This window comes from Atractosteus spatula, chromosome 3 (assembly GCF_055471065.1).
Source record: "Atractosteus spatula isolate fAtrSpa1 chromosome 3, fAtrSpa1.hap1, whole genome shotgun sequence".
NCBI lineage: Eukaryota > Metazoa > Chordata > Actinopteri > Semionotiformes > Lepisosteidae > Atractosteus > Atractosteus spatula.
The window spans coordinates 68791445-68803147 of record NC_142708.1 but is presented as its reverse complement, the minus strand read 5'-3'; the positions used below and the strand labels follow the sequence as shown (position 1 = coordinate 68803147).

At 50.9% G+C, this 11703-nt stretch overlaps 3 protein-coding genes across 4 annotated transcripts; all 3 read right to left on the bottom strand.

Moving 5' to 3' along the window:
* Window positions 1-7: 7 nt before the first annotated feature.
* On the bottom strand, window positions 8-2033 carry LOC148838437 (zona pellucida sperm-binding protein 3-like). Its single transcript, XM_088911618.1, has 9 exons — window positions 1671-2033; window positions 1482-1600; window positions 1303-1406; window positions 1043-1220; window positions 844-961; window positions 635-720; window positions 435-553; window positions 210-335; window positions 8-123 (listed from the first exon to the last, which is right to left on the bottom strand). The coding sequence occupies exons 1-9, from the start codon at window positions 2031-2033 to the stop codon at window positions 8-10; spliced, it is 1329 nt and encodes a 442-aa protein (XP_088767744.1).
* A 2290-nt stretch (window positions 2034-4323) lies between these two features.
* On the bottom strand, window positions 4324-6255 carry LOC148838436 (zona pellucida sperm-binding protein 4-like). Of its 2 annotated transcripts, none has more exons than XM_088911283.1 (9): window positions 6042-6255; window positions 5779-5966; window positions 5604-5701; window positions 5400-5527; window positions 5133-5322; window positions 4898-5045; window positions 4746-4821; window positions 4540-4662; window positions 4324-4475 (listed from the first exon to the last, which is right to left on the bottom strand). In XM_088911283.1, exons 1-9 carry the CDS (start codon window positions 6253-6255, stop codon window positions 4324-4326), a joined length of 1317 nt encoding a protein of 438 aa, XP_088767409.1. The 2 variants fall into 2 exon arrangements, with proteins under 2 accessions (XP_088767409.1, XP_088767410.1); XM_088911284.1 differs by having other exon boundaries at window positions 4324-4460.
* A 1914-nt stretch (window positions 6256-8169) lies between these two features.
* On the bottom strand, window positions 8170-10195 carry LOC148838435 (zona pellucida sperm-binding protein 3-like). Its single transcript, XM_088911619.1, has 9 exons — window positions 9833-10195; window positions 9644-9762; window positions 9465-9568; window positions 9205-9382; window positions 9006-9123; window positions 8797-8882; window positions 8597-8715; window positions 8372-8497; window positions 8170-8285 (listed from the first exon to the last, which is right to left on the bottom strand). Exons 1-9 carry the CDS (start codon window positions 10193-10195, stop codon window positions 8170-8172), a joined length of 1329 nt encoding a protein of 442 aa, XP_088767745.1.
* Window positions 10196-11703: the final 1508 nt, after the last annotated feature.

Genomic DNA, 11703 nt, shown 5'->3' with positions numbered 1-11703 from the left:
CATCAAGTCAGTTCATGGGTTTGTGTTGCTTCCTCCTGTGCAGGACTGTCCCCAGCAGAGCAGCACAGACCAGCCCCACAGCAGTCACCACACCAGCCAGGATCACAGCCTCCACAGGCAGGCCTGGAAAGAAAGCACAGAGGAGCCTCAGCAAGTGGGCACTGCCACAGAGAGGGGCCAGCTGACATGACAGCACCTCCTGCCAGTACCTGCGGCTTTGTCCTCCTCTGCTCTTAGCTGGGAGCTCTGGCCTTCTGCCTCCACTGGCCTCTCAGCAACCTGCTCTTGCAGCACAAGCACGGGACCAACAGTGGCATCAGCTCCCCACTCAGGAGCTGCAACAAGAGCAGGACAAGCCTGGCTGTAGACCACTTCTTGACCCCCACTACCCTGAGGAGATCCATGCCATGAGTGGCAGAGGAAGGGTGCCTTACCCCCTGTAGAAGCCAGGTCCCTCCTGCTCCTGCCACCCCAATACCTGGATCGTACAGTAGGCACACAGCTGGAGTCACAGCAGCTGCAGACCTGGTCACTCCCATCCACTGATCTCCACCTACAGCAGGGACACAGGGTCAGAGCAGCTCCCTCAACTGAGCACCAGCTGGACACAGCAGCTCCCTGCCTCCTCACTGACCTGCTGCCCTCAGTGTAGCAGTCCTTGTTCAGGGGGTCCACACTCTGGGAAGCAGGAGTCACCTTCAGGTGGCAGGTGATGTAGATCTGCCAAGAGCACGAGTGGATCAAGCTACACCCAGGCCTCCATCTTGGGCTTGTAATGGACATGCTGTTCTCACAACCGGCACAAACCCATGAAAGCAGAAGGGATCAGGATCAAGTACTCACTGAGCTCCTGGCATCCTGATAGAACCTGAAGGCATCCAGCTTCATCTGCAGCTTGGTGTCCTGGGTTCTTGGCATGAACCGCGAGCTGGAGCCTGTGGATTTGGCATCAGTCAGGCACCTGAAAGGAGAGAAGGCAGTGTAGAACTGGAGAGACGGCAGGCAGTGTTCACTAGCTCAAGCCACCCGAGGTCACACCCACCCATAGTTCGCAATGAAGGAGTAGCTGGGAGTGGAGGTCTGGTCAGGGACCAAGGTGGCCACACAGCTGTCCACAAAGAGCCGCAGGGGTTGGTGGTTGGCCTGGGTGACGGAGGCTTCGATGTTCAGGACGTCCCCCAGGTAGAACACATTGGAGGACCTCCGGGAGCTCCAGTCATCTGGATGAGAAGGGAACCCCAATCTCAAGCACACATCCCATTGACCCAACTACACCGTGACTCGTCTCAGGGGGAGACCTACCACTCATGAGGCTCAGGGAGAAGTCCAGCAGATCCTCAGCAGACTTGGTGGAGGTGTAGGGGACCCAGGTGGGCTTCAGGGCATTGCTGCTCACATTGTAGAGCCTAGCAGACAGGAGGCAGGTGTCAGCAGGGAGTCAAGCTCCAGGCAGTCAGCCCTGCTGCTCCTCCAGGACTCACCTCATGTAGTGACACTCGATACCCACAACAGCGCCATTCGTTCTCACTATGGGGGTGTTGGCCACTGGCTTCGGGGTGTAGTGGAGAGAGAAGCCGTACACCAGTTGCTCATCCACGGTCTAGACAGATCACAGATCCAGTCACCCAACAGCCGAGAACCAAAAGCAGCCCAACCGCAGAACCACTTACCGTCAGCACACTGCGACACGCCTGCAGCTCAGCCTCGAAGATCAGGAGCTGCGCCGCGGTGTCCTGCCGGGTGACCGCACAGTCTCCCAGGCTGAGATCCGAGGCGTTGATCAGCTGCCCCGTGCCGAACAGGTCCGTCTTGACCTGCACCACGATCGTACTCTCCCCGCACTGCGCCGACACAGCCCGGATAACCTGCTGCTTCTGCTGCCGCGGCAGCAGAGGCGAGTCCAGAAAGGCGACCCCCTTGCGCCTGATGCCGGATTGGACGTTAGCGCGGGCGCGCCATTGCGCAGCGTCACACAGAACTGCGAGGAACAGCAAGGTCAACAGCCGAAAGGAAAGACCACTAGAAAACCCCATCTCGAAATGAAAACACCTCGCAAAACCACGATACCTGCTGTTTGCGAGCTCCTTCCTTTTAAAGCCACCGAGACTTTCGCACGTGATGACGTTCAGGTTCGCAGAGTGAAGATTTTCACGAGGACCCGAACTCTGTCCGCTCACACGCAGGAGGACAGGATATTGAATCAACCCCGTGGAAAAGCCGTTATAGTTCAAGTGAAGGAGGATCATGGAGACTAATTTCTCCTGAAAAGACGGGTCATTGTTTACAGTGAATACTTACGGTTAAACACCGGGGTAAAGTTAGCTTGAAGTTCGAAGACGATTTTGGCACGCCTGTAGCGTTTTCACGACACCTCTTAGGTCACCGAGCTATTGGCTTGTGAACAGCACTCCCCTATCCCAGTGCATAGTGCCACATTAAATAGAAGCACGAGAAAAAGAGAGTCAGAACGCAAAGCTGTGTCGGTCTTCTGTGTCAAAAATCGGTTTGAAAATCATGGGAGCTGTTTTTAATAAGCTGCTGAGTAAAGAATATTGGAATCTTTCTGCTGTCGGTATTGTGAATATAGTTGACCCTTACCTGAGTGAAAACAGGACATAAAGAAAGGGTTTCAGAAATCAAACCAAACTTTATTCCCGTGCTTACAGTCTGGGTAATTGGAGACTGCGCTGCTCTGCTTCCTATGGTGATATACGGGTTTTTCGCACGAAGCCGTATTGAGCAGTTTCAAAAAACTTTTTTATCAAAAAAGATCATTAGCTCACTGATAGTTTGATGTAGAGGCTGTGGAAATTTCCACAAGTCGTGCTCTTTAAAATGCATTTGGTTTGAAGGCGTTCTGTGCTTCCATTGCGAAGATATGGACAAAAGAATATTCGTGCGTGGTCAGAAAAAGTGATAAAAACGACAATATGAAGGCTGTTAAAACAGTCACAATGTACTTTATACACAAAGCAAGTGTTTTCGTAACCCTAGGAGGTTTCGTGAAAGCGATACAGGCGTGCCAAAACCGTTTTCGAACTTCAAGCTAACTTTACCCCGGTCAGTTACCCTAGGACGCTGGCTGTATTTTGTGGTACGTACATCTAATATTTCCTGTTAGAGCTTTTGCCTGCTGACCACCAGATGTTGAGAATGATCTGATCAGAGGTGAACTAGTGAGAAAAGATAAGACCTGGTCCGAAAACGTCTCACTTTACATACAGTACATCATAAGATCTCATTATTGACTTCTTACTTAAATGTCTTATTAGGATATGCCTGCTGTTATTCCTTACAAATTGTATTTCTAAAACCTTCTAAATCAGCGAACTCTACTTCCTCGTTTATTTTCGTCGAAGTGTTTCTCCTTTGTGGCGGTTGATATGTAGGAAAGGTTTGCACAAATGATTTCAATGAATTTGCCGAAAATGAGATATTTCGTGGATTGAATGTGTCGCTCTAGTGAAAAGACAAACTCGTAGTGATACAGTATTTCCTTCTCCAGATCTGTGTGCAGTGACGACACGTGTTTTGTCCCCCAGCTGTGTCCCAGTGGAAATGTTGGTTGTGGGGACTACTGGAGTAAATGGCTTTACTTTAAGTCTTGACGATAGCACACACACATTGTCATTTGAAGTCGATTTAGAGAGCTGGACTGATCTGAAGAGTGTCTATTGGGTTGGACTCCTGACTAGTGTACATTCCGGGGGAGTTTGCATGTTCAGTTATGCTAGGAACTGGCTCATCTCCACCACTTTTATTGGACTCAGGCTGTAGAGAAGTGGGTGAAAGTTACAACCATTTTGTTCATGCACAGCACTAGTCCCCAAGTTAAATCATGGTTTAATTTTTGCTTTGACAGGTAGCTGAAGGAAAAACTAATTGTAATCAAACTAGAAATGTTTGGCTGGCTGGGTCCTGGTGTGTTGTTCTAAAGAAGTAGAACAGGAGGGCGTGGGCTGAACTCACTCAGAAGGGAATGGGAGCGGGAGCTAGTTTGTCAACTTGCGCACGGGGCTGAGAATGAAAGAGGAATTGTTTATGAGCCCTATAGCCCTGATGAGCCCCCCCCCCACTTTGGTCTTCCAAAGTGCAGTCAATTAGAACCCAGGCCCGTTGAAGGAATATCATTAAGACCACAGCCTCCAAGAAAAAGCATTGGCCAAGAACTAGTGCAAGTACTTGTCTATGAAAGATGGAAAAACACTGCCATTGAAGAGGCTTACAGGGACATCTTCACATAGACACTGAACTACAGCACTTCATGCTGACGGAAGAGGGAAGCATCCAAAACAGTACACAAGGGAGTTCAGAACAAGGCCTTTATTCATACTCCAGATTCAGCTTGGTATTCTGGATGCGAGGTCTAGATCTCCACACAGCCACCAACACCAGAGAAGAGACCACAAGCACAGTGGAGGCAGCTACTACCGGCAGCCCATAGCTCAGGAACCGGGGTGCTGTGGAGAGAAGAGCTTTAGTGAGGGGTCAGACACAGGGAACAGGATCAGACACTCAGCCTCCATCCCCCTCCCTCACCTTCAGGATGGGAATCCAGCTGATCCAGAGCTGGAAGCTCAGATCCAACCAGGATCACTTCCCCACTGGACACCAGCACAGTTTCTCTGGAGGAGTCCTCTGCCACGCGAGCAACAGCTCTTCCTGCAAGAGGACAGGACAACAGCATCAGGAAAGGATACACACAGCTGACTGGCACACAACCGCCCCGTCCCGACAGAACTCACTCCTCCTGCCACAGGTGGGCACACAGCGCTCAGTAGCAGTCGGCTGGCACACTGCTGCACTACAGTGGATGAACACCTGGAGAGAGCAGAGCAAGGGTCACTGCACAGCCCAGGACCAGCCACCACCTCCTTCCCCACAAGCTGCTCCCTACCTTCTCCATCAGAGGCACCTGAGAGGCAGGATCCACAAAAGTGAACATCTGAATCATGAAGCGCTGGTAGTGCGTTGGGTACGGCAGCCCTGAGGAGCCACCCACAGGGATCAAGGTGGTCCGGTAGTTGTCACCTCTGTAGGGACACCTGCAAGGACAGCAACAGGGAGGGTGAGCTCTTCCACAAGGGGACACTACAGAGACAAGCCAGTCGGAGCCACAGGGGTCAGGTTACCCAGCAACCAGAAGGCTCCAGCTGGGCTGGCTGAGAGGACTGGGAGTGGAAGTGGCCCAGCAGTCCCCCAGGGTCAGGACAATGTTGGGGTCAGTCCTGTTCAAGATGTGGACCTCCACATACACAGGATCCCGCAGCACCTTGGTCACAGGGTAGTCCAGGTCACTGTAGTAGGAGTCATACAGCTCTCCTGAGGACGAGAGCAGCAGCGGGGTTCAGCAGGAGCCCCACACACTCGGCTCACACAGCCCAAGGCCTGACAGCTACCTCTTGCAATCCTGAGCTCCACACGGAGAGGTCCTGGAGACACTGCCGGAGGGGGCGGGGAGACCGTGTAGACCACAGCCTGCACTGGAACAAGGTCATCGTCTGCATACCTGCACTGGAAGAACAGCCTGGAGAGAGAGAAGCAGGCAGTCATGGGATCCAGCAAGACCAGAGCACTCTGGGAAGCAGCAGCCGCTCACTCACTTGTAGAAACTGTCCCTTGTGATGGAGCCAGCAGGTCCCCCAATCACAGCAAAGGTTGAGGACATCATGTTCTCATACACCACGGCACCACCTTCAATCTGGAGGAAGGACACATGAACAAGGTCAGGAATCCCCACAGGAACAACATCCTCAGCTGAAGGATCAAGCCCCTCACCTTCATGCTGGTGCCACAGGCACTGACTGGGAACTGGAACATGGCAAAGCCAGCAGTGGTGCCAACAGGGCCACAGGGGGCACTCCTGCCCCCCTGCAGGCTGACTGAATCCAGGCTCAGCTGAGGGCTGGTGGCATTCCTGGACACGACCACCACAAACTGGCCATCCCTGGTGCACTGGACAGTCACTGGAGGAAAGCAAGAGCTGGTAAACCAAGCCCGTTAAGCTCATCATAGAAGACGCTCAAGATCCAAAAACCCACCTTCATTCCCATAGTAACAGCGATTTTGGCTGGACGGATCAAAGCAGCAATTTTTAGCTTCACAGTCACTTTTACCGATAGTCAAGTCACCACATGCTATCTTGTCACTGTCATTAACCAGGCACTTCTGAACCTGAGCTAAAGAACAATCCAACGATAGCAAAAACAACACAATGTACAACCCCATCCTCCCTCTGCTCATTGACTTCTCCATCGTGAAACTCGCCGAGGAACTGCAGACAAGCGGCGCTCAGCTCCTGAAATACTCGCTGCGCCCTGATTGGCTGAGGGCGGCGATTGGAGGGCTGTAGCGCGCGCACGAGGACTTCGGACACTCAGAGCGACACCCGAGTCAGCTGATTCATCACGGAGCGTCCTGTTCGACTGGAACGAGCTCTCATGCGGGTTAGACTAATATCTCAACACGATGTGTTTGACCTCTTATCGAGTAAAGAGCTGCATCCGTCTCTAAGCGCTCTGTGCCATCAGCCGATTCAGAGAAGAACTGACGGTACAGAGGAGCGGTATAAACAGAGATGTGCAGTTTGGGATATTTTCGGTTGGTTCACTTTCTGGTTATATGCCAAAAAAAATCCGGTTTTCAGTTTTTAACTGATAGAAATACCAATGCACACTAGCTTCATCGTTGGCAGTGATATTCATGTACAGATGTAAATAATAAAAGGGGCATACAGCTGCTCTTACAGTCATCCAAACGAGGAGTCTCTTGCATTGTCTTGGAAAAACAAGCACGCAGAGGCAGAAGCATTACACTCCAAAGACGTTTTGCTGGCACGTTCAAATTAGTGAGTTACGGAGATTGTGACCGAGACAGACGAGCTGTTCGGTACAGTTGAGTTTTTCTGCCTTGTGTCATTCGTATTCTACAGTTTTTCCCTAAACACTGAAACCAGCGAAGTTTTGCAATTTCCCCCTGAAAGAGCAGAAGTCTAGCTTACAAATATGTGCTGTTAATACACTACGTTAGCGTTCACGTTTGATCAATTACAATATTTTAGCTAACAAAAATATAAACGAATGTTCTACTCAAAAACTACTGTGGTGGACAGCAGCTTCAAATGATCAATTTCAAATGAACGGAGCACATTTTGGTTTTAGGGATGTAAAGGGCTTTATCGTTTTAGCGATTCCGTCCACATGGAGCATCACATGTCTAGTTCGCGATTAATGTCTGTATTCACTTTTATGAGGCGCTTTAGAATAGCGGTACTTTCAGATTGTTTTAAACACAGTATTGCTCATCGGCCACTGGAAATTGGCCTTTGCCGTTAAGCCGGCGATACGGCCCCTTTTGGACCGTTATGTTGAGCAAGAAAAACCCAGACATTTTGCGCTTTAAACAAACACGTCGAGGAAAAGACCAAACTTCATTAAAGGGCACCGTTAATTACGGCAATAGGGAAAAGGCCATGGTGTGGTGGACTAATAATGCACGTGTTTAGATCCTGTAATCTTTTCCTTGGCCGTTTTAAAAGCCTATAAACCTGTTCATCTTTAAAATAGGATTTATGTCCAACTAACGTACAGCGCAAGTACAACACGCTTGATTTAGGATGCTGGGTACATATGCTGAAGCCTTTTACGTCGAGTTCACATACTGCTTTCCCAACGAAGTATTGGCGGTGCCCGTTTCTCCTCTTCGCGGAATAGGGGACCTTCGGAGATGCGAGAGTTGATAAATTCATCCATTGCCTTAAAGGCATGGAGGGGCTCTCGTTCTGGCAGCCGACATCAAAGAACTCCTGCCTGTGGCGCCGTTTTAAAACCTGTACGATCCGATACGTCACGGCTCAGGCTGCTCCCGTTTCCTGAAGAGAGCCCTGCTTTTCCCGGGAAGAACGCAGACACTGGACTCGGTCACTCCCAGGGTATTTTTACTAGTGATTTCAGTTGCTATGCTACAGTCTGGGAGAAGCAATACCGAACTGACACTTTCTACCCAACTGCTTGCTTGAGCAGCTGACCACCCTCAGTGTGCAGAAGCAGGAATCCTAGACAGTACTGCATTCCCACCCAACTTCACCAGTCCCCAAAACTCCCCTTAGGAAAGAAGCAGCTCCGTACAAGAGACACTTTGCAAACCAGTTTATTCCTCATTCACATCAAGTCAGTTCATGGGTTTGTGTTGCTTCCTCCTGTGCAGGACTGTCCCCAGCAGAGCAGCACAGACCAGCCCCACAGCAGTCACCACACCAGCCAGGATCACAGCCTCCACAGGCAGGCCTGGAAAGAAAGCACAGAGGAGCCTCAGCAAGTGGGCACTGCCACAGAGAGGGGCCAGCTGACATGACAGCACCTCCTGCCAGTACCTGCGGCTTTGTCCTCCTCTGCTCTTAGCTGGGAGCTCTGGCCTTCTGCCTCCACTGGCCTCTCAGCAACCTGCTCTTGCAGCACAAGCACGGGACCAACAGTGGCATCAGCTCCCCACTCAGGAGCTGCAACAAGAGCAGGACAAGCCTGGCTGTAGACCACTTCTTGACCCCCACTACCCTGAGGAGATCCATGCCATGAGTGGCAGAGGAAGGGTGCCTTACCCCCTGTAGAAGCCAGGTCCCTCCTGCTCCTGCCACCCCAATACCTGGATCGTACAGTAGGCACACAGCTGGAGTCACAGCAGCTGCAGACCTGGTCACTCCCATCCACTGATCTCCACCTACAGCAGGGACACAGGGTCAGAGCAGCTCCCTCAACTGAGCACCAGCTGGACACAGCAGCTCCCTGCCTCCTCACTGACCTGCTGCCCTCAGTGTAGCAGTCCTTGTTCAGGGGGTCCACACTCTGGGAAGCAGGAGTCACCTTCAGGTGGCAGGTGATGTAGATCTGCCAAGAGCACGAGTGGATCAAGCTACACCCAGGCCTCCATCTTGGGCTTGTAATGGACATGCTGTTCTCACAACCGGCACAAACCCATGAAAGCAGAAGGGATCAGGATCAAGTACTCACTGAGCTCCTGGCATCCTGATAGAACCTGAAGGCATCCAGCTTCATCTGCAGCTTGGTGTCCTGGGTTCTTGGCATGAACCGCGAGCTGGAGCCTGTGGATTTGGCATCAGTCAGGCACCTGAAAGGAGAGAAGGCAGTGTAGAACTGGAGAGACGGCAGGCAGTGTTCACTAGCTCAAGCCACCCGAGGTCACACCCACCCATAGTTCGCAATGAAGGAGTAGCTGGGAGTGGAGGTCTGGTCAGGGACCAAGGTGGCCACACAGCTGTCCACAAAGAGCCGCAGGGGTTGGTGGTTGGCCTGGGTGACGGAGGCTTCGATGTTCAGGACGTCCCCCAGGTAGAACACATTGGAGGACCTCCGGGAGCTCCAGTCATCTGGATGAGAAGGGAACCCCAATCTCAAGCACACATCCCATTGACCCAACTACACCGTGACTCGTCTCAGGGGGAGACCTACCACTCATGAGGCTCAGGGAGAAGTCCAGCAGATCCTCAGCAGACTTGGTGGAGGTGTAGGGGACCCAGGTGGGCTTCAGGGCATTGCTGCTCACATTGTAGAGCCTAGCAGACAGGAGGCAGGTGTCAGCAGGGAGTCAAGCTCCAGGCAGTCAGCCCTGCTGCTCCTCCAGGACTCACCTCATGTAGTGACACTCGATACCCACAACAGCGCCATTCGTTCTCACTATGGGGGTGTTGGCCACCGGCTTCGGGGTGTAGTGGAGAGAGAAGCCGTACACCAGTTGCTCATCCACGGTCTAGACAGATCACAGATCCAGTCACCCAACAGCCGAGAACCAAAAGCAGCCCAACCGCAGAACCACTTACCGTCAGCACACTGCGACACGCCTGCAGCTCAGCCTCGAAGATCAGGAGCTGCGCCGCGGTGTCCTGCCGGGTGACCGCACAGTCTCCCAGGCTGAGATCCGAGGCGTTGATCAGCTGCCCCGTGCCGAACAGGTCCGTCTTGACCTGCACCACGATCGTACTCTCCCCGCACTGCGCCGACACAGCCCGGATAACCTGCTGCTTCTGCTGCCGCGGCAGCAGAGGCGAGTCCAGAAAGGCGACCCCCTTGCGCCTGATGCCGGATTGGACGTTAGCGCGGGCGCGCCATTGCGCAGCGTCACACAGAACTGCGAGGAACAGCAAGGTCAACAGCCGAAAGGAAAGACCACTAGAAAACCCCATCTCGAAATGAAAACACCTCGCAAAACCACGATACCTGCTGTTTGCGAGCTCCTTCCTTTTAAAGCCACCGAGACTTTCGCACGTGATGACGTTCAGGTTCGCAGAGTGAAGATTTTCACGAGGACCCGAACTCTGTCAGCTCACACGCAGGAGGACAGGATATTGAATCAACCCCGTGGAAAAGCCGTTATAGTTCAAGTGAAGGAGGATCATGGAGACTAATTTCTCCTGAAAAGACGGGTCATTGTTTACAGTGAATACTTACGGTTAAACACCGGGGTAAAGTTAGCTTGAAGTTAGAAGACGATTTTGGCACGCCTGTAGCGTTTTCACGACACCTCTTAGGTCACCGAGCTATTGGCTTGTGAACAGCACTCCCCTATCCCAGTGCATAGTGCCACATTAAATAGAAGCACGAGAAAAAGAGAGTCAGAACGCAAAGCTGTGTCGGTCTTCTGTGTCAAAAATCGGTTTGAAAATCATGGGAGCTGTTTTTAATAAGCTGCTGAGTAAAGAATATTGGAATCTTTCTGCTGTCGGTATTGTGAATATAGTTGACCCTTACCTGAGTGAAAACAGGACATAAAGAAAGGGTTTCAGAAATCAAACCAAACTTTATTCCCGTGCTTACAGTCTGGGTAATTGGAGACTGCGCTGCTCTGCTTCCTATGGTGATATACGGGTTTTTCGCACGAAGCCTTATTGAGCAGTTTCAAAAAACTTTTTTATCAAAAAAGATCATTAGCTCACTGATAGTTTGATGTAGAGGCTGTGGAAATTTCCACAAGTCGTGCTCTTTAAAATGCATTTGGTTTGAAGGCGTTCTGTGCTTCCATTGCGAAGATATGGACAAAAGAATATTCGTGCGTGGTCAGAAAAAGTGATAAAAACGACAATATGAAGGCTGTTAAAACAGTCACAATGTACTTTATACACAAAGCAAGTGTTTTCGTAACCCTAGGAGGTTTCGTGAAAGCGATACAGGCGTGCCAAAACCGTTTTCGAACTTCAAGCTAACTTTACCCCGGTCAGTTACCCTAGGACGCTGGCTGTATTTTGTGGTACGTACATCTAATATTTCCTGTTAGAGCTTTTGCCTGCTGACCACCAGATGTTGAGAATGATCTGATCAGAGGTGAACTAGTGAGAAAAGATAAGACCTGGTCCGAAAACGTCTCACTTTACATACAGTACATCATAAGATCTCATTATTGACTTCTTACTTAAATGTCTTATTAGGATATGCCTGCTATTATTCCTTACAAATTGTATTTCTAAAACCTTCTAAATCAGCGAACTCCACTTCCTCGTTTATTTTCGTCGGAGTGTTTCTCCTTTGTGGCGGTTGATATGTAGGAAAGGTTTGCACAAATGATTTCAATGAATTTGCCGAAAATGAGATATTTCGTGGATTGAATGTGTCCCTCTAGTGAAAAGACAAACTCGTAGTGATACAGTATTTCCTTCTCCAGATCTGTGTGCAGTGACGACACGTGTTTTGTCCCCCA